The 21,155-nt window shown below is 34.3% G+C and overlaps 1 protein-coding gene across 1 annotated transcript in view; it reads left to right on the top strand.

The window, feature by feature from the left end:
* Positions 1-21,151, top strand: part of LOC129759742 (putative uncharacterized protein DDB_G0285119) — a gene marked incomplete at its 3' end in the record, with an annotated part of 62,972 nt that extends 41,821 nt beyond the window's left edge. Inside the window, exons 2-5 of the mRNA XM_055757262.1 lie at positions 1,184-1,246; positions 1,305-1,443; positions 5,600-6,974; positions 20,966-21,151. Of these exons, the coding sequence (XP_055613237.1) occupies positions 1,184-1,246; positions 1,305-1,443; positions 5,600-6,974; positions 20,966-21,151 (1,763 nt within the window). The remainder of the gene's footprint in view (positions 1-1,183; positions 1,247-1,304; positions 1,444-5,599; positions 6,975-20,965) is intronic.
* Between the last annotated feature and the right edge of the window lie 4 nt (positions 21,152-21,155).

Raw genomic sequence — 21,155 nt, 5'->3', positions numbered from 1 at the left:
TGAATACAAATATGCAAGTTTTGTGAAAAAAAGGGAAACACATAGATATAGTCAATAACCCCGAAGCCGAAAGCTACATACATTTACCAAAAACAATTGTACAAAACCCGCTATGTAGCATCGAGTAAATACGTTAATGAGCGTCCCAAGATGCGGTTTCTGTTTGTCTTTGGCTAAGTTCATTACCGCTTAAATTTTCTTAACGGATTACGCAAGGTCGTCCATAAAGCGGGAAACAGCAGCATACCCTACCGGGATGTTTTCGTAGTTCTCGGATACGACTTGAACCTGTTCCTAACACGTTCTGTATGCCATGAGCACATGCATTTTACGGAATGCACCAAGTGCTGCAGCAGCAGTAGAAAGGTAGCTCTAGAGAAAATACAAAAAAGACCTTCTCGTCGACGCCACGATATGTGACGCATATTTCTAGAAGAAAGGAAGCGCATAAAACAACAAACAAACAACAAACGGAACATGTGCTGGAGTTGGCCTTTCGTGCGCTGCCTTCGAAGTCGCGCAAGTTTTACAAACTGCAAACTGCATTACTGCAAGACAGCAGAAGCTGCATACATCATTGGTAAAGGAAGCTGTCAGTTTGTCATAATGATGCACAGTGCATCTTGTGCAACATAGAGCCTAGGCCTCAACGTATGTACATATGATTGTACAGAAAGCGAGGAGGTGAAAGATGAAGCTTAATTAGAGACGTGATGAGTTATTGACTTTGTTTTGATTAAAAAAAACGTGGCGTAAAAATGGTTGCAAAGGGGTTTTATAATCGCATAAATCAGCAGCCGAATGGAGCGTGGATGCACTGCTCTGTGTTAGGATGATTGATTGTAAGGTTTATGTTTACACGTAGTTTGGAACCAATTTTTTTGCCAAGATCAGTCAGCGAGAATTGAGAGTTGAGCATTTCCGTATTGAAACACTAGCGAAAGGACTCTTTAACTTGGAAAATTTATTTTTATTTTAATTACCTGGTTTTAATATATTATATTCATTTCATCTTTGACAAAGTGAGGGAAGAAAATATCGTGGTGGTAAATTCTTGGCAAAAGAAATCTTTGACAAAAAAAGAAGTTCTCGATACTTTATATTCTTATCGACTTAATTATTCCATTTATGTTTAATTTTACTAATTATCTTACATCTGTTTTTTTCCCCTTGTAATCTACAGTTTGCAAAGAATGGCTCGTGCGGGAGGATAGTGCTCTAGCGTATGAACTACAAAATAAAGAAAGTAAATTAATGCATTTACTAGATTCAAACACCTTTCTATAATCATTTTACTCTAACAGTTTCAGAACACTACAAAGGAAACAAACATCGGAACCAAATTGTTCGGCAGGATTTCCCGACCGCACTTTCCGAACAGATCCGGGAAAAGGAAAACGCCGAACGACAGGCAGCGCTGTATCATCAGATGATAAATGAACAGTAAGTTCCATTTGTGTTTTTCAACTGAAAGAAAAAACATTTCTTTTTTTCCAATACCGAAAATTATTAAAAATAGGAAATTCAAACATTCGAAGTTTGTAAAAGTAAGAAGTAAAAATCGAATCTCTTAAGTTGCTTCCATTGCATTGTACAAGTTAAGAACTGCAAATCACCGAAAATTTTAAACGTTTTAAAGGAAACTTTCCACTGTCTAACGCACATTCCCAGACTAAATACTTTGGAGGTTTGGAACAACTTGTTTTAGGTTGTTCGGTACAAATACATCTTTTTCACAATACACTGTGAAGATGTATCTAGAATAAGGTGTCCAGATTGCCCGGATATTTAATACAAAATTAAAAAAAAAAGTCCGGTCCTGTCCGGTTGCCCAGATATCATTGAAAGAAGCCCGGATTAATTCAATTTGCCTGGATATTGGCTGGAATTTTGGTCGACAATTTTGGAATCAAATGTTTCGTACACAAGATATAAACATTCTGGCAACCCTAATCTAGGATACTTTCGCGGTTTCAAGCTCTATAGTATTACAACTCATTCAAAACAAATGAAAAATGATGAAAAATCTAACCTCACTTCAACTAAAAATGAACTTCAGTACCATTTCTGGCAGCACTGCAAAATACTTCAAAACGATTTTATTGTGAAGTGCCTTCTTCAAGTATCGAAGACAAAATAGCCAGAAAACACTCTTCCTTCTGGAAACAATTATTACCGGAAAATAAGGTGAATAAGATTTTGGACTGTTTTACTAATTTTGCTTTCAAATTCAGTTTATTTAGCTCATGATTGCCTTGAGTTGGTTTTTTTCGGAACTAAACAAAATTTGATCAAAAACATCAAAATAGATAGAAATAGTTTTTTAACTATAAGTATACATGCGTCGTGGTGACAGTTCGCAGGTTGTGTTTACATAATTTTACGAACGAGAAATGGGGTGCGGCGATTGTTTTTTTTTGTAGTTGTTCGGTCAAGAAATGAAACTCAAAACTCAGTTTTAATTTAAATTTCTTCCATTGAAGTATATTTGATAAGTGAGAAAAGTAATGACTTTTAACACGATGCACCTCACTTATCTAATCTGACGTCTCCATAAACCTCAAATACCCTGCAGTGATGCCAATATTATTTATTCATTTATTCAACATGTAGTTAAAGGTAATTCAATTCCTTGCTTTGTTACTACACTTCGTGCTTCAAAGTTATAAAAAAAGAACATACTTAAACTAATTTTTCTCTTCGTGTTTGTTTTATTAATTTACTTACTGTTCTCCCCCACCGCCCCCCCACCCCCCACCGCCCATTGAAAAAGCTATGATACTCTCTTCGAGAGACGTTGACATTATTGCAGACAGGAAGACTATTCCAAACAGATATGCCCCTGACAAGTAGCTTTCAGTGTAATGACGAGGTATATTAAAATGAAGAATGCGCGTGCTTCTCAAGCGAATAATTTTTTCATGTAAATAGGGTGGACTTTCGCGGTTATTACTTTATAGATGAAGATAACAGTTCTTAGTTTATATAAATTGTCAAAAGGCGTACTCAAAATATGCGTTTGATGGTGACTAACTCCATGGTAACGAGGAAGGTTATAGGTAAATCGGATGCAGCAATGCAGTGCTATTTTAAGTCGGTTCATTAGCATTAAAGGAGAACCAACTAACAATTCAGCCCCAAAAACGGAGTGTGGAAGTATAAGAGATTTAATCGACTTCATTTTGGTACTAACAGGTAAGAAATATGATGTCAGTCTTAGCATGCGTAACGTTTTATAAATTTTTGAGCACTGGGCATTAACAAATGTCAACAAACAGCCCCCCCCCCCCTCCTTGAAAACTTTCAAGAAAAAACCCGAAATGAGGAGTAAACAAAGTTTGAAGTATTTATGTAAATTTCGAAAAAAATTCAAATTGCCGAATACAAGACCGAAAAACAAATTGTGGAATATGGGAGTTATTTCACTTTTTGTTTACTTGATTTTATTGAATTTTTCGATGAAAAATTACTTGATTTATAGGTTTCGAGCAATGATATAGTATGCAATTTTGTTGCATTCAAGCTTTCGTGCAATTTATATCAATTTATTTATTTTTCGCATTATTTTATATTATCCCCCTCGTGATGTTCTTACTCCGAGGGACAAAAGAATGCTTTGAATTTTTTTCCTGCATAATAAGAAAAGGGGATCAAGTATCTCCATTCTCTCCAAATGAATTAAGCTAAAAAATGTGAAACAAAATTTTGGGCTCATATGGAGAAGAGGGTTATGTTGCAAATTGTTCGCTTCGTCAGCAATATTTACAGAACTTTAAAACAAGAAGAAAACGAGTTGTTTTCTAATATATCAACTACGATCATTTACCAAATGACAATTTTCCACTTATCTAATTTTCGCCTAAGAAAAAATAATTTTATTTTCAACTTTTACAAATTGATTGCTTGTTATTCAGCAAAACCGATCCATTTTTGGTAAATTAACAGAAAAACAGAGCAAATGCTAGAAGCTAGAAATATGAATCATGTTTGCTGGTTTTCTGCAAAAAATTGGAAATCACAGGGAAATCGTAGTGTGTACAAAACTCTCCAGATTTCACATATGTATTTTTATTATTATCTTAGCTTAGGCTTACCAGATACTTTCAGAAAAAAGCGTGACATTTCACGACAGAAAAGCGGGACATAGCCGAAAAAAGCGGGACATTTAAGAAACTCTTGAAAAAAGCTTAATTGTATTGCCAAACTTATATGTATACCTACCATCAACCAAAGTCATTCGTAAAAAGTACACTACGAATTTCGTTTAACGCAGATTACTTTCGCTCAGTCTTTCAAAATGACTACTATTTACACAATTTTTTGCCATGGACGCGGTTAATTTCCACGGTTATCGCAAATCAACACATTATTTGAGAAAAAAAATATTTCAAGTCCTAGATGTTAACGACGGATTTGATATGGCGTAAAAAACTTTTATGTAATAAATTACAAATATATTTCAAATTTGTTTTAAAATTTAGAAACTCGTTAAAACTACCATCATTGTACATTTAGGACAATTGAGTCGAAAAGGGTGGTATATGATAAAATGCAATTTAACTTAGAATCTGTTCATTAATTAAGATCTATATTAATTTGAAAGCAACTTAAACAATATTTTCTCCATCTAAAATTTATTCACATTGCAATGGTTGAACGTGCTCCAAGAACGCTTAACTGAATCAGAACCTAACTGTAACTTTAGAGTTGTACAGTATTGTTTTATATAAACTCTGAAAAATTGTTGCTTATTTTGAGAAAAAAGACTCATTCGATGGATTTTTTGTGTTGAACCAATGCAACGAATTAAAATTGAGGCTAAAGTTTGATTTTTTCAAATTCAACTCAGTGAACTTTGTAAAATTTTTGAATGAAAAAAAGCGGAACATTTTGAGGAAAAGGCGGAACGGCGGGACATTCAACAAAAAAGCGGGACTTGGACATGTCCCGCTTTTGCGGGACGAATGGCAACCCTATCTTAGCTCTAAAACAACAATGAAATTAAATTTAAAAATAGTTTAGTTGGAACCGGGAAAATTGATCATTCAGTCTGGGGAAAAAACTTGGAAAGTTGAAATCACTAGCAATTTTGATGTACTTTTCTCAGTTTTCATCTGCTTTGAAGAGGTTGCAACACTTTTAAAACTTGAAACTTTGAAATTCGCAGTTTAGTAAGAATTGAAAAACATGTGTTTAAAAGCTCGACTTGAAAAAGGTCGTAGTTCATCCCTTGGATTTTGCTTGTGAATAGTACGTCGGATAGGGAAAATCCTCCTCTATATTTTTTGACATTAAGGTGATCTAATATAGACACCGTGACTATAGTCGTTTGTAAGTCTAATTTTATGTCCATTTTAAATTGATGCGTTCACATTAAAGTACGTTTGAATCTCATCTTAACACATTGCAAATCAAGCACAAAATATCTCGTTTTAACTCAAAGATATGTATCAAATTTGATGAATTTGTTCCTGTGGCTTAGGGATATAGAAAGCCGAATTTTGATATTAAACGGCATAAATTCCTTCGTGGTCCTTAATGCATTAAGTAAAACATTCAAATTCAATAGTAAACTTACGCTTATCTTCATCGTTTCTAGGGAAGAAATGGATGCCAAAGTAGCACGTGATATCGCAGATCAACTGAAACGAGAGGCTGAGCTAAGACGAAGGCTAGACGTGGAGAAGGATGAAATGTTGGCTCGCAAATTGCATGACAAAGTGGCCGTCGGTGGCGGCGGGAAAAAACAACCTAGACCGCAAGAGCCGCCGGATCATTCATTTCCTCCGCCACCGAGAAACCATCCAAAACCCGTTCAACAACAGCAACTGCCATCCAGACCACCATCGCTGCACCATGCGTCTCCCTACATAGCGCATTCTCCTCCGCCGTCTGGACAGGCGGCGGCTGCTGCTTCCATGGAACAACCAGATCTTCACTACGCCTCGCTTGAGTTGAATTCCCCTAAGAGGCCCCCTCCGCAATCGATGTTCTCGAATGGAGCAAGAAATCCGTCGGCCAACATCTACCAGGAAATATTACATCCGCCTGCGCCAGCACGTAACTTTCATCGGTACGACGAAGATGAAGAGGGATATACCAATATCAATCTTCACTCACATACGCCCGAGAAGAAACAACCGGTTTTCCCAAACACGCGTAATGGATCCGTTGCAGATACTGTGGACAGCATTCGGCAGTACGACATACCGTACGATGGCGACTACAGTTACCAAATGCCACCTCCTCCCTCGTTGAACGACATTACAGGGCACAGTCAACCGCCCCGGTACAACAACGGTAGCAATAATAAGCCTGTTCATCATCCATCGGAGGCGTACAAATTCCCCAACAACATAAACCCGGAGGATGATTTTAGGAACAACTCAAACTTTAACAAAAATTCCCCTGAAAAGATTGTCCACCCGCCAAGTTTGGCCCCATCTAATAATGGGGCCTACAGCAAGGCATCCCGTACTCCCATCAATTACAACGCGTATGACGATGATGACATCGAGGAAGGACTCGCTCAGCCACTGCCATCGAACCACATGGCCCAGCTCAACCAGATAGGTCTTCCAGCTTCATCTGCCGGTATCGGAGCTACCTCAACATCAACATCTTCCGCTCAGTCTAGTTTCGATCAGGGAGGATCGAGCGCATCCGGTTCCCGCTACGCAAACAACGCTTTCAATCAAGGCCCCAGCAGCTCCCATCATCACGGAATACAGAATCCTCATCTGTACCAGAATCACCACCCACACCACGCCCAAATACAACAGCAGCAGCAGCACCAGCAACAACAATTGCAGAAACAGCAACCTCCTGCCCACCACAGCCGAAACTCGCCAGCCCACTCCAAAACCGGAAGCTACGACAAGACTGATCGGATTCGAGCGCTCAAAGATCTGGGCCTTCCGGTGGACGAGATTCACGAAATCGACAAGCGGTTGGAGCAGGAGTTAAAAGATGAGGTGAGGTTCTCAATTTTCCTACTTTTAATATTAAATTTTGCAGGTATTTTCAGTTGTTTCTAAGATTTGTGTTAACTTTTGAGTTGTTTGCTACAGTATGATTTTGGGTTTGAGCGGGCCCGCATCTAGTGTCATGTCCATCTTTGTTGAATATCATGACTAGAGGCAGACTCGTTTAGGTCCGCAATCGTTTTCTTCAGTTCAGTAGACAACTTTGGTGATTTTATTAAGGATAATTTAGTTGAATCAAAGCAATCGAAAGATTCCTTTTAATTCAACCACGGTAAATGAAAAGTTCATATACCAGTATTTCGATAGCAACTTACTACCTTCTTCAGTGAACGTTTTCGATTGATGAATGTGTATCGTTTCCCTCCCTTATATTGTCCGGGTTAGGTAAGCTACTACTAGGTAGCAGAAACCTCCGAATGCTCTGCAGTTGTGTCGTTGTCTGTTTTTTGGGTCTACCTACCCTATTCTGGGTGTTTTCTGGTAGTGCTGAATTATTTTCTACCCGGTTTTGGGCATTGTCAGGTAAATTATTGTATTTCTTTTTACCTAAGAATTTGAACAACCAAGTGTGCCCTGGTCCGGTGTCTCCGTTTAAAAGATGAACTGATTTTTCATTGAAGATTTCAATACTTTCAGCAACATCCAATTTAAGCGAATTACTATTCAAAGACCGGATCAGCGAGACATTTCCTCGATCAATAGAGTGACCAGATTCACACATGTGTAAAGCTACTGCAGATCTAGGATTCTGTGAAGGAAGAATTTTCTTCTTTGAGTCAGATCTAGCTATAGCCATGTGTTCCTCGAATCTATCAATCAACTTCCTTTTGGTTTGTCCAATGTACACCTTATCACAGTCGGAACAGCTGATTTTGTACACACCAGATCTATGAAGGAGCTCCACTGGATCTTTTGTCGATCCTAAGATGGATTTCAGTTGATTATTAGAGCTAGTGAACACTAGTTCAATATCGAACTTTGTCAACTTGTGTCGTAATTCGACTGCGTTGACACTGTTGAACTCCATGGACCTTCGTTGAAACTCCTTCTGAATAGGAGTTAAAGTAGTGAAAGATTTCCGTTGAAGCAATCTTTCTTTCTTCCTTATAATGGCTTGAATGGATGTACTTTGGTATCCATTTTTATTAGCCGTTTGGAAAATATATTGAAGTTCCTTTTCTCTTCCTTCGGTTGATAGGGGAATGGAGTTCATCCGATGGATCATGTGGTGGAACGCCGCCATCTTATGCTGGAACGAGTGGTTCGAGGTGCTCGGTATTACCCTCATGGTGTTTGTCGGCTTTCTGTAGATTTCGAATTGGAATAGGCCATCATCTCTCCTTACCAGAACATCCAGGAAAGGTAATTTCCTGTCTTCTTCTATTTCGCAAGTGAATTTAATATTCTTATGCAAACCGTTTATGGATGTTAGAAGTTCTTCTAGAAAATCTTTGTTTACTACACAAAAAATGTCATCGACGTATCTCCACCATTTTTCGGGTAATAAATCTTGATTTTCAAGAGTCTCCTCCAAATTAGCCATAAACAGTTCACACAAGAATGGAGACAGAGGATTTCCCATTGGTGCCCCCTTTAATTTAGTGTATTTTTCGTTATTTAGTACATGTAAAACTTAGTTCTTTTACAAATGGGACAGTTACGAATGCATGTATCTCAAAAACCATGCATTTGATCGAAATACTTTCTATGAAGGAAATGAAGGTAATCTTATGATAATTCATGAAAAAATATGTATCGTTTTTTGTAAGAAAAATTTCTACTTTATTCTCATCGACCGGCACACATTTTTAATGGTCATGATATTGATCAGTTTTCCGACTTTTACTTCGTCTAATCTGGATTCTAGGTGGCTGCATCCTCATCCTTCAACTTCTGCTTCTCTTCGGTTCAATACTTCTCTTTTAGATGAAACTGAGGGCAATTTAGTGGATATAACTGTTTCGAAATTAATAAATCTTGATTATTCTTGAGCCACTTAAAAGCGTTTTTAATGGAATTTCTGCTGGTATAACCAGGCAAAAACGAAGTAAAACCATCATGAGATTAATATTAAAGTATAATCGGTTAGTATAGATCGTAAGTTGTGAAGAGTACAAGATTACTCTTTTTAGGCATTCAAAAACAGCAAAATCCAAAGTTTTCGTTTTGAAAACTGTTGTTTTTTTTTCAACATGAGCAGAATCTTGGCGAATCATTATCTTATGTAAAAAAATGGAGGCATTTTCATTGTAACAGCATCACGTATAAACGGACGGTCGGAATGAAGTGAAATTTGGTACACGAGGGTTTTTCGAAGCAGAGATGGTTTGTATAATAGCTTCGAGAATCTCTCTTCCATACAAAATCAACTTGAAATGAGACACACCTCTAACAACTTTAAGACGATTTTCATGAAATCTAATTCACGAAGAAGTTATAGATTTGTAGATGAAGTAAAACATTTTCTAACGATTTATTAAGTAAAAGGTAAAACGAAGTTTACCGGGTCAGTTAGTATTTCATACAAAACAACCAGCAAATACATACTTTAATATGCTAGGGACCTTACCACGAGCAGACATGTTAGGGGATTCAACGCTGGAATTTGTTAGATATAGAGTTTTGCATAAGTTTTGTCATCCATCAGAAATCATCTGTCTCATAGCCTCGGTACTCGGTACCGGCTTCCAAGCTCTGGAACTATCAAAAATATGTTGTTTGAGGTTAGATTTGCATGACTCATAACGAGGCAACACTTTCAGCTTATGGGAGAAAAAAATTAGCTGGACATTTCAGCGATCTACACTTTGTTTTTCGCTTATTCAAAATTAAAAATTCTGGTATGAGACTTGACTTTTCTGATGACCCTTAACCATAGCTGCCGATAATATGCTTCACTACAATGCTTGATTAGAACTTTGTGGACATTTTTGACAGTGTTTGCATACTTTTCCGACACTCATACACGATAATTCTTTGAATAATCAAAACGTGAATTCAAAATTTTGAAAAAATAGGCAACAAAATGCTGTCAAAATTTTGTTTATCTTATTACTAGTAAATGAGCTATCAGCAAAAGAAAGTGTCCCATTTCTAAAAGAACTAAGATATAGTTATTTTTATCTTCACTTCGTTCCGTGACCTATCTAAGTTAGATAAAATCTAACAATGTATCTTCACCGACTTGATATTATTGGAATCGTTTCCTACTGAGTTTCAATTAAAATGTCTGTACCGCGCTTTCTTAACATCAAAACGATCATAAAGGTTAAATCTCAAAAAAAGGTCCAGCATAGTATCTTCATTTTGTGCAGAAATAAGTTATATTTGCAGATAAATAATATTTTTTTGCATAAATTAAATCTTTTATGCGAGAGACGTATCCAATATTCGGCGCCGAATACCTCCATAAACCGCTAAGCTTACATTCGGCTCTCCGAATAGTTGAGCTAAGTATTCGGTTCCACAGGCAGAATATTTAATTTTAAAAGCTACACAATCATCAAAATCTTATCGTTTCAGTAAATCATCATAAGTGCTTAAAAATGCTGAGAAGTATCTCTCTATACTTTGATTATACTAGTTTACAAAATTTAAAAAAAAAATCGTGAACTTTATTGACCGACTTCAATTTTTAATGTGAAATCGGGCGCTGAATCCGAAAACCAAATTAAAAAAAAATCTGTAGAACAGTTTTTAAGTTATGCTCAAAATATGAAATTTCAGAAAAATAAAAAAAAAATATTTTACTTAGATTGAAATGTCTCAGACTGCATAACAGTAATTTGATATCTCTGTTTTGCATTTTAAAAGTGAATAAATTTTCTATCGATCATCTGAACACCATTTTGGCGTATGTTCAATAATATTGTTGATATTAGTGATATTATGATAGAAAAAGTTATAAAAACGTATTTTTTAGAGTAAATTTCGTTTCAGTGGAAGTTTTTGACTCGATGGTTACATTAAAAAAAATCTCATTTTCTATTGTCCTAAAATTACAATTCAAGACAAAGATTTCAAGCGGTCGTTTATCCAAATCGGATGAAATTTGAAGAAGATATGGTTACTTTACCATAACAGTAATTTTTTAATGTTTTAATAATATAACAAACCGCAGTACACTAATCATAGTATAGGAACAATTGGAACATGGTAAATCTTACTCGCTCCAAGCCAAATTTTTAATTAGCTTACCAAAAGGTTACATGCAAAATTTCTGAAAGGTCTGACCATGGGGAGGGATTGTTTGAATCTTAAACGTGAAAAGGATTTTAAGGTATTATGCTCGGGGAGAACGAAAAAATATTGGTTTTTCATTAATAACTTTTTTCTTTACTAGCCTTTTGTTTTTTATGATTGAATTTCTGAAAGCCTAAGTTGAGATAAAATTTTACCCGAAGACTGCAACACGATTGGACTTAAAACAAAAAAGTTATTGCAGTTCAAAGGCCGCAAATTCTTTTTATACGAGAATTTTCGGCCAAAATACAATCTTTGAACCGCAATAACTTTTTTGTTTCAAGTCCTATCGTGTTGCAGTCTTCGGGTGCAATATTTATCTCAACTTAAGCTTTGAGAGATTTAATCATAAAAAAATAATCGGCTTGTAAAGAAAAAAATTAACTTGATTTAAATTTGTATAATATAATATTCCACATTTCATTCCATAATGTAAAATGATGGGTTACATTTGAATAACTCATGGCAGATATTAATCCATCAAACTTTATGGGCCAAGATATTGCTATTTAAGTTGTACGCAATTCTACTTATGTTGTTTTTCGTTTTTCGACCCTGGGTTCAATTTGAAAATCAAATTCAAAAGAATTTTCTTTATTCTAAAATACGTTTGTAAATAATTTCGACGTAATCTTTGATGAACGCTTGAAAAAGCAACCTAGCCTTTAGAAAGGGTGTGTTTCGAGAAGCTCCTCGATGGCAACTGACTATTTTTGCTGCATTTTTGCAAATAATGACCCACTTTCTCTACTTTGCACTATAATGGATTAATTTGATGGGTATATAAATTTCGATAATTTTGAGATGTTCTTAAACTTAACACATTGTGGACCAAATACGAAATATCTCGTATTTTCGCTCGCTGCAAGTGTGCTACACTTCGAGGCATCACTCAAATGTTATAAATTTATAATGAAACCCTATAAAACAAAAATTAAACACAGCATATTTGGTAACTCAAGTATAGAGTGTCCATTTCCCGGACATTTTCACGTTCCCGGGAATCGGGAAATCTGGTGGCCTGTTTCTCGGGAATTCCCTGGATCCCGGGAAACATTCAAATACAAGTAAAATATATGCACTTCGATTCAAATATACATAACTTATCGAACCTTTCGTGCATACAAGACCAAAATTTGTTAAAAATGTATTCTTCATAATGTTTTCTGATTTATTTTGCATCAAATAAATCAAACTGTTTTCAACAATAATAAACTAAAAACAGTCAAACGATCTATAAAATAACCTGAATATGCCAAATAAAGAATTCATTAATGCAATTAGGGGTTAATTAAAAAATCATCTTTTGACTTGTTCGCTTATTCTTACCTTTTTTCGTTTTTCTGAACATTTTACATATTTGCTCTTCACATGAAAAATACGACGTTTATGTTTTGAAATTCATCTGGTTTTCAAAGCTAGAAGGAAACAAGTGCATAAATGTTACTTTCGAGAAAACGCAATCTGCCTACCTGCTGCGCAATTTTTCATATATTTTACAAAGTGTTGTGGGTTTTCGTTCAATCAAAACGATGTGGAAATACATATAATCTTTTTGGACATATCTTTTTGAATAAAAAAAAATACACAAAATGGCTGCAAAATGTCTACTGCAACAGGAATCGGAATAATCTCAATGAGTTTTGTATGACTACATTTTCAAAAAGAACGATAAGAATGGTTTCGGAGGCTGTCAGGCTTTTCCAGAGAAATAATTCTATACATTTCGGGAATTCCCGGGAATAAAACTATGATTCCCGGGAATCGGGAATTCCCGAATTTTTCAAATTCCCGGGAACTCCCGCCCGGGAAATCCCGGGACGGACACTCTACTCAAGTATTCTTATTTATCAAAATTTGGGCTAGTTGTTTATGAGATATAGAATGCCAAATTTTGGTATATCCCTGCCAAGATTTCGTCGAGGTCCTTGATGTGTTAAAAAAACGAAACTTATGTGACTTTTACAGTAAAAAAAATTATTCATGCTAACAAAGCTTAATAAAATGAAGGCTTTTTCCAAGCATATGTTTAATATTGACATTCAAGTGCAAGTTTTTTGCAAATCAAGAAATTTTTTAGAGATTTTTAAAAACAGAAAAATTGCTGGTAAATAATGCTGATCAACTTCTCATCACTGATTCACTATTTCTTTTGTTTTCATCAAAGTTTTTATAACAACTTTGAATTAGTTGTACTATTTTTTTTTCAACGATGTAGTTGGCGCAAAGCATACCTTCAACTTGCTTATTGATTGATTACTCCCGGATTGAAAAGAAGATGTTCTACCGACTGAGCTATGACTCAGTTGTCGAATTTAAAAATTCACTGGATTTACTTGAGTTTAATCAATAAAAGAACCGCACTGTTATACTCAAATTATTTACCAAAAACATACCTATCATGACTTTTTCTAACTAATTTTAAAATGTCACACTTTTTGTCGGCAGTGTCCCGCTTTTTTTTCTCAAAATATACCTCTTTTTTAAAAAGCATCTGTTAAACCAGCCTACAATAACATAATAGCGCCTTCATTCCAAATCAAAACCCTGAACCCGACCAGGCAAATGAAATTTTTTTTAAAGATTGATTCAAAAAGCTATCTGATCCTATGAAAAAACGAAAAAACAGTTAATTTTAAATATATTCAATTTGTTTTTTCACCTAATATAAAATCTACTTCGAAACATGAACTGACAGAGCTGAGTTGGGCAAAAATATTACATCAATTTCAAAACAGTTCCTATTGATTTCATTTTACAACTTTTCTAATCAATACCTTATTTAAAGATGTTGCGACGCACTTTACATTTAGCGCCACTAAGTTTACATTTAGCAATGTCGAAAACTGTTATAAAGTTATGGAAAAGTTTGAGCGAACATTAGAAATCAAAGAAAACGTAGCATAAAATATGATCGATTTTTTTTTTAAATATCGATGATTCAAAGCTCTTCGGCCAGCCGTTCTTTGCTTTTCAAAATTGTATTCTATTTACGGCTACGTTCTTCCCTTCTTAATTTTTGCATGATCTCTGAAATGCTCCACATCAATGGAACATTGTTTTACGAAATGTATCATGACGTAGTCAGAATGTGGAATTTACATAATTCAACACATATGGCATCAATGGATTCTTAAAATAAAAAACACTTGTTTTGACGAATTTCGATCGAAAAAATCCAGGTACGTGAGGAATGACGGATATAAAACAATAGAGAAAATAAGAAAATGCACTTTACCCAAAATTTCGAAAAAAAAAAGCTTCATTTTGATGCATGAGTGAGTAAAATAACGTCAACTTCAAATTCCACTCTCAAAAATTTCTCTTCTAAGACTGAAACAACATTGACGGCTCATTGATTGAAAAGTCAAGATTTTACACCACTTTTTCACCTTTATTACGGATCTTTAAAAAAAATTAATATCGATAAGATCAAAATGTTCCCTCTATCTTTAGCTTGCCGATGCAGCTGATCTACAGTTTTTTTTTTCTGAAGCATGTTATTTAGAATTTGAATGAAGTAAAAACATTTTCTGGAACCCAAATTTGAGCCACATTACAATGTTTCCAAAACTACAAATTTTGTACAGATCTGTTGAGACACAAGAGAGATTCATCGGTTTTAGTCATGAGTCAGGATTAATTTTTCAAAATTTTCCACTCCGCGGGAGTGGTCGTTAATAAAACAAATAAATTATTTATCACTAAAAGTCCCAAGGTTGATAAAAGTGAGTCCTTCAAACTCAAACAGCAAGAACATTGCAATTTTTTGGACCGAATGTCACCAAATAACTTTCGTTGAGTTACTGAGAGTGTTCAGTTTGATGATAATCTACTATGCATTTTAGAAATTTGAGCTACGTAATGAAAGGTAGAACATGTGCAACATTTTTTTTGTCAAAAATTGTCACAAATTATCCCTTCTGCCAAAATTAACACCGGCAAATGGTTATAAATTTTGTATTAGCATCAACCTCTGAGTTTTTCTGAGCACTTTCACTTGATGTTCAATTAAATGAAAAATTTTAAAAATTCAAATAAGTGAAATATTTAGTGAATAAACAAAGCTTAGTCCTCCCAAAAAGTGAAAAAGACGTTGGGTCTTAAAGTGTTAAGTTGGCTTTATAGTAAGAAATTTAAAATGCTGTAAATATTTCCATTGAAGAAATCATTTTTCCAGTATGTGCTTTAGAAGTGAATTTGTGGCTGTTTAATTTTTTTATCTTTTTTTTCAGCATTGTAATCATTTTTCTACTGTCATGTTATTCGATGTATGATAAACGAATTGAAATCAGATATGTATAACAAAGAAACAGCAAAAACAATTTTTTGTGGTTGGCTTGTATATTTTTTTGTTAAAATGGATTAAATAGAAAAATAAAAAACTGTTCAGTGAAGGCTTTTAATATTTTTTTCTTCTTGTGATAACTTAACAAATTGGGAAAAAAAACTTTAAATTCCTTGACATTTTTTTGTTGCAATTTCCAATTTTCACAGAATTTTCACGAAACTTCATTCTTTCTCGTAATTAAAGATACTAAAATTTATTTGATGATTTCAACTAAGAAGATACATTTAGATTGAAGAATATCAAATTATAAAAAAAAAATCTGTAATCTTATTTTAATCGCCGCCGGGATATATTCTCATTCATGTTCTTTCTAAATATTCTACCTTGAATTTTCACAACTCGCCGAAATGCCAAAAATTAAATAAGAAAAAAAATATTCAAAACATCGATAGAAGTTATGAGATCGAACGAGTACTGCTTCAAAAACCAAAGGAAAGTTCATTTTCCTCCTGCACACACAAAAATTTTCATGCAAAGACGTTTATTGTGAAACGTTATTAGCAAATAAAGAACTTTGTTCGTATTTGATTTATAGTTTTCATCAAAAATTTTCAAACAATAAAAATTTACAAAATTATAGTTATTAAGTGAAAATTGATAATGTAAAAGTTATTCTGAGACAAAGTTACGATTGAAGCTATGAAAATATATTTCTTTTTTTGAAACTCCAACAAGAAGTTAAAATCGTAATAAAACACAAATATTGGTGTTGGATAGAAATCCTTTTTTTTAAATTCCACTTTCAGGAAACGGAAGGTTACCTTTAAGATTTTTTTTTTCAAAATCAAAAATATCTTAACAAATCTTTGATTTCAGTTAATAATTTGTCAATTCAATTGAAAAAAAAATTAATTTTAAATTCAGTATCAGAATTTAAGATATGTACATTTCAATTGAAGAATTTAAAAAAAATCAGAGAACTTAATTTCTCTAGCTCTCAATTTACCATCATTCAGTTATGTATTTAAATTCAACTCAAAAAACTCAAATTAAAGGCAATAAAATTCACATTTTTCCTAAGTACAATGAATTTCAGTACTGATTTTGATTAATTTGAAGTGGCTAAATCCAAATTTGATTTTTCTATTGAATCTTGTTTTCGGGATACCTTTTGAAAACAGGTTTGAATTCATGTGCATTTTTTTTGCAAAACTATTGTTTTTAACAAAGATCTAGAAAAAAAAATTTCAATTAAAATTTTCAGTTTATCCAAAGACTATGAGTAATTTCGACTTTTAAGAAAAAAAAAATTCTTTGACTATTCTTTGAAAAGATAAGATTTTGCCCGGATTCATCCACAATATAAAATAAACAAACTAGAATCTTAAATTAAATTACCATATTTCATAATTTTAGAGTCGAACGAAAATTTTTTTAGGCTTGTTTGACGAAAATTGTAAACATTTTTTGGAATTTCAAAATTAGATTTAAACGCCACTGATATTACTTGATAAGATAAATTAATTATTTTTCATGTGTTCATTTTTCTCCCTGCCTCTTGATTTTTGCCGGATTAGCCCGGGTGTTGATTTATTAGTTGAAAATTTTGAAACCCCTCAAATGCCCATATTTTGTCAGATGTTTTTTTTGAAATGCCCGGATTTTCCCGGCCTGGATACGTTTAGAAAAAATTCTGGAAATTTTATAGGGTAGACAAAAATTTTCCAAAAATTCATGTTTCAGTTTTTCGTTTATTTTCAAATTGATTACTTTTTCATTTTTCATTCGTTTTAGTTCGAATTAAATAAAAATCTCGTATGTATGCTCGAAATTCGTAATCAAATTAGGCTGGAACAAATATCAATTTCTTCTTTTGTCACCCCCCCCCCCCCCCCCCCCCCCCTCCGAAATTTCCAAAAACCGGAATGGGGAAATAAATAAAGTTTGAAGTAATTTATGTAAATTTCAATAAAAACATCCAATAACTAAAAGAATACAAGACCAAAAAACAAATTTAAGAAGATGGGAGTTATTTCATCATTTGTTTTCTTGATTTGATTGAATTATTCGATAAAAAATTACCTGATTTATAGGTTTTGTGTAACGATATTATATGCAATTGTGTTGCATACAAGCTTCCGTGCAATTTATTCCAATTTATTTGTTTTTCGCATTATTTTTTTTTGTCCCCCCCTCGCGATGTTCCAACTCCGAGTGACAAAAGAAGGATTTCAAATTTGTTCCGGCCTTAAGCTCCTCATAATTCGATTTTGGTAGTCTTATTCCAGAAATAAATTTCTATTAATAAATAATCGAGAGGTAGATAGGGAGTTAACCAGAATTGGGAATGAGAATATTATTTTAGAATTGATAAACATAACACGATAATTCCGAATCTTCATTTGTCACCCCCAGCCCCCTTCCAAATTTTCAAAAAACCCAAAGGGGGAATTAAATATAGTTTGAAGTATTTTATGTAAATTTCGAACAAAAATCAAGTTTCCGAAAGATTACAAGACCAAAAACCTAAATTTTGGAATATAAGAGTTATTTTACCTTTTGTATTCTTGATTATATAGAATTTTTCGATAAAAATTACTTGATTTGTAAGTTTTGTACAGTGATATAGCATGCATTTTTGTTGCATACAAGATTTCGTGCAATTTATTCCAATTTATTTGTTTTTCGCATTATTTTTTATTGTCCCCCCCCCCTCCTCGCGATGTTCCAACTCCGAATGACAAAAGAAGGATTTGAAATTTGTTCCGGCCTTATTCCGTGAAATATTTCAGAATAATATTGAGTAATCAGAGTTGTACAATCCTTTTTAAATTCATTACAACTATTTTCAAACACCTATCTAAATCAGAAACCTAATCCTATCTAAATAAGAATTATTGAAATTCTGTTCTAAGCCATGTGCCCAGAAAAAAATTTCTTTTTCTTCAATTTCTTCTTTTACAAAATTAATATTATTTCCGTTAAAAAAGACATTCTGTTTGCAGATTTAGGTTGCATTTACGGGTACCGAAAAAGTATAAATATTTGGAAAATTAGTTAAAAATATTCTCTATTCATATCCAATTTACATATTTTAAAAAATACTTGTAATTTTGTTCAATGAAATGCAAGTTTAAGAGGAGTTACAGCAATTATTGTAGACTTGTGAGCAACAGCTTCCATACCCTTCTCCCTCTTAGAAATGATTATTTTTTTATCAGATACTAGCTGACCCGGTGTACTTTGCTACACCTTTCAAAAACAAATGATATTTTCAGAAACTTTTTAAATTTTTATTGTTTTGTTGGCATTAATTTAAATCAAATAACAACAAAATTTATAAGCAACCGCTTTAAAATGAGAACTAAAGCTGGAGTTTCGAATTGCAATACAAAGATGACTTAAACAAATTTTCTGAATCTTGATCTGTGAATTTGTGTTAAAAATATGATAATTTTAAACTGTTTCTTTAAGCTTCGCCCTGAAAAAGGAGGGTCTCAAATTAATCTTACGCAAACAATCTAACTTATGAAATCTGATTGTTTTTGCTTGATATGTTCTAAAAACTGATAAGAGAGCCCCCCTGTCCTCCTTTTCACCCCCTGCTGAATGGAGGGCGGGATCTTTAATAATCATACCCATTTTTTTCGTTCCCAAAAATCCTCTTATATCAAATATAGTTCCATTGGTTGATAAGTATTTAAGCTTTACAACAAAAATTGTATGGAGCCCCTTTCTTTCTTTCCCACTCTGTAAAGCATAAGAGTCTATAACAATCGTAGAAACATATCTCGTAACCAAGTACCTTTCCATGCCATATTTGTTTATGCTAACAAAATTGTATTGGACTCACCTCCCTCCTCCCATGTACCTTCTCACTGAAAGGAGGATGATGTGTCAAATAATCATAGAGTCATACCAAAATGATTTTCCATGTTAAGTATTGTCCATTTCTCGGATTTTGTAAAATAAAAGTTCAATGTAAGCTTCCCTCTTCCCTTCCTATATTCCATGCCATGCCAAATTTGGTTTTATTTAAGTAGTAAATTTTTGCGTTATGTATAAACTTGAAAGGGAGTACCATCCCCCTTTTCGTTCTCTTCTTTCAATAGAGGGGCGATAACTTAATATTCATAAAAGTATTTTTCGTACTCAAATACTTTTTGATGATTATGATGAAATTTGGTTTCATTTGCTCGATTAATTCTCGAGTTATGCAAAAAAAAATGGAAACCCCCCTTCTTCCTTTATATCTTACCGCTTAAAAGGTACGGCTTCAATTTATAATAGAAACATTTCTCGTAACCAAATACACTCACATGTCAAATATGGTTCAATTTGCTTGATCAGCTCTCCAGTTATACTGAAAACTGTAAGGGAGACCTCGCCTCCCCCTTTTCATCCACCTCTTCGAAATAGTGAGGGATACCAAATATTCATAGAAGCATTTCTCGTACCCAAATATCGTTCCATGCCAAATTTGGTTCCATTTGCTGTTGTAGTTCTTGAGTTATGCAGTAAAAATTGTATGAAACTCCCCTCCCTCTTTCCTTCCTCCCCGCTGTAAGAAGGAAGGGGTCTCAAACAATCATTAGAACATGTCACGTTCCCAAATACCCGCCCATGAAAAATTTCGTTCCATTTGCTTAATTAGTTATTGAGTTATGTAAAAATTATAAAAGAGGCCCCCTCTCCCCTTTATATTTCCCTACTGGAAAGAGGGAGGGGTCCCAGATAATCATAGTAATATTTGTCGTATCCAAATACCCTCCCATGCCAAATTTGGTTCCATTTGCTTTATTAGTTTTTGAGTTATGTATAAAAATATGAAAGAGGGCCCCTCCCCCTTTCTTCTGGAAAGAGGGAGGGGTCTCAAATAATCATTGAAATATTTTTCGTATCAAAATACCTATCCATGCCAAATTTGGTTCCAATATCTTGATTAGTTTTCGAGTTATATGAAAAATTCTAAGGTAGCCTTCCTCCCCCCTTCCTATCACCCCACAGAGAGGAGGGAGGGGTACCTTATATTCATAGAAATATTCCCCGTCCCCAAATACTACCCCATGCCAAATTTGATACCATTTGCTTGATTGGTTCTCGAGTTATGCAAAAAATTGACTATTATTTGGGAGGCCCCTCCCCGCCTTCCTGTTAGAGGGAGGGGTCTCAAACCATAATAGGAACCTTCCCCTGCCTCCAATACTCCCACCTGCCAAGTTTCACGCAAATCGGTTCAGTAGTTTTCGAGTCTATAGGGAACAGACAGACAGACAGACAGACAGACAGACAGACAGACAGAAATTCATTTTTATATATATAGATTTCCGTTTTTTTTTAATTGACTAATTTTCGAAAATTTAAAAAAAAATCACCCCCAAGAGCCAGGTCTAGGACCGCGCCTGCCTTTATGACCACTCACCTAAACGTTACTTAAATTTTCTAGGAACTGGCTCGAAAACTGCAGGATGCCTTAGCAGATGAACTGGACCAGGAAGCAATCGACCGTCGAGTGGCCATGGAAGCGCAAGATAAGGAACTGGCCAAGATGCTGCAAGAACGAGAACGTGCCAAAGCACGCCGGGCACGTGAAAAGGCGAGACTGAAAAAGGAAATGCAACGACAGCAGCAGCAAC

This window comes from Uranotaenia lowii, unplaced genomic scaffold (assembly GCF_029784155.1).
Source record: "Uranotaenia lowii strain MFRU-FL unplaced genomic scaffold, ASM2978415v1 HiC_scaffold_26, whole genome shotgun sequence".
Taxonomy (NCBI): Eukaryota; Metazoa; Arthropoda; class Insecta; order Diptera; family Culicidae; genus Uranotaenia; species Uranotaenia lowii.
This window is presented reverse-complemented; position numbering and strand designations above follow the sequence as displayed.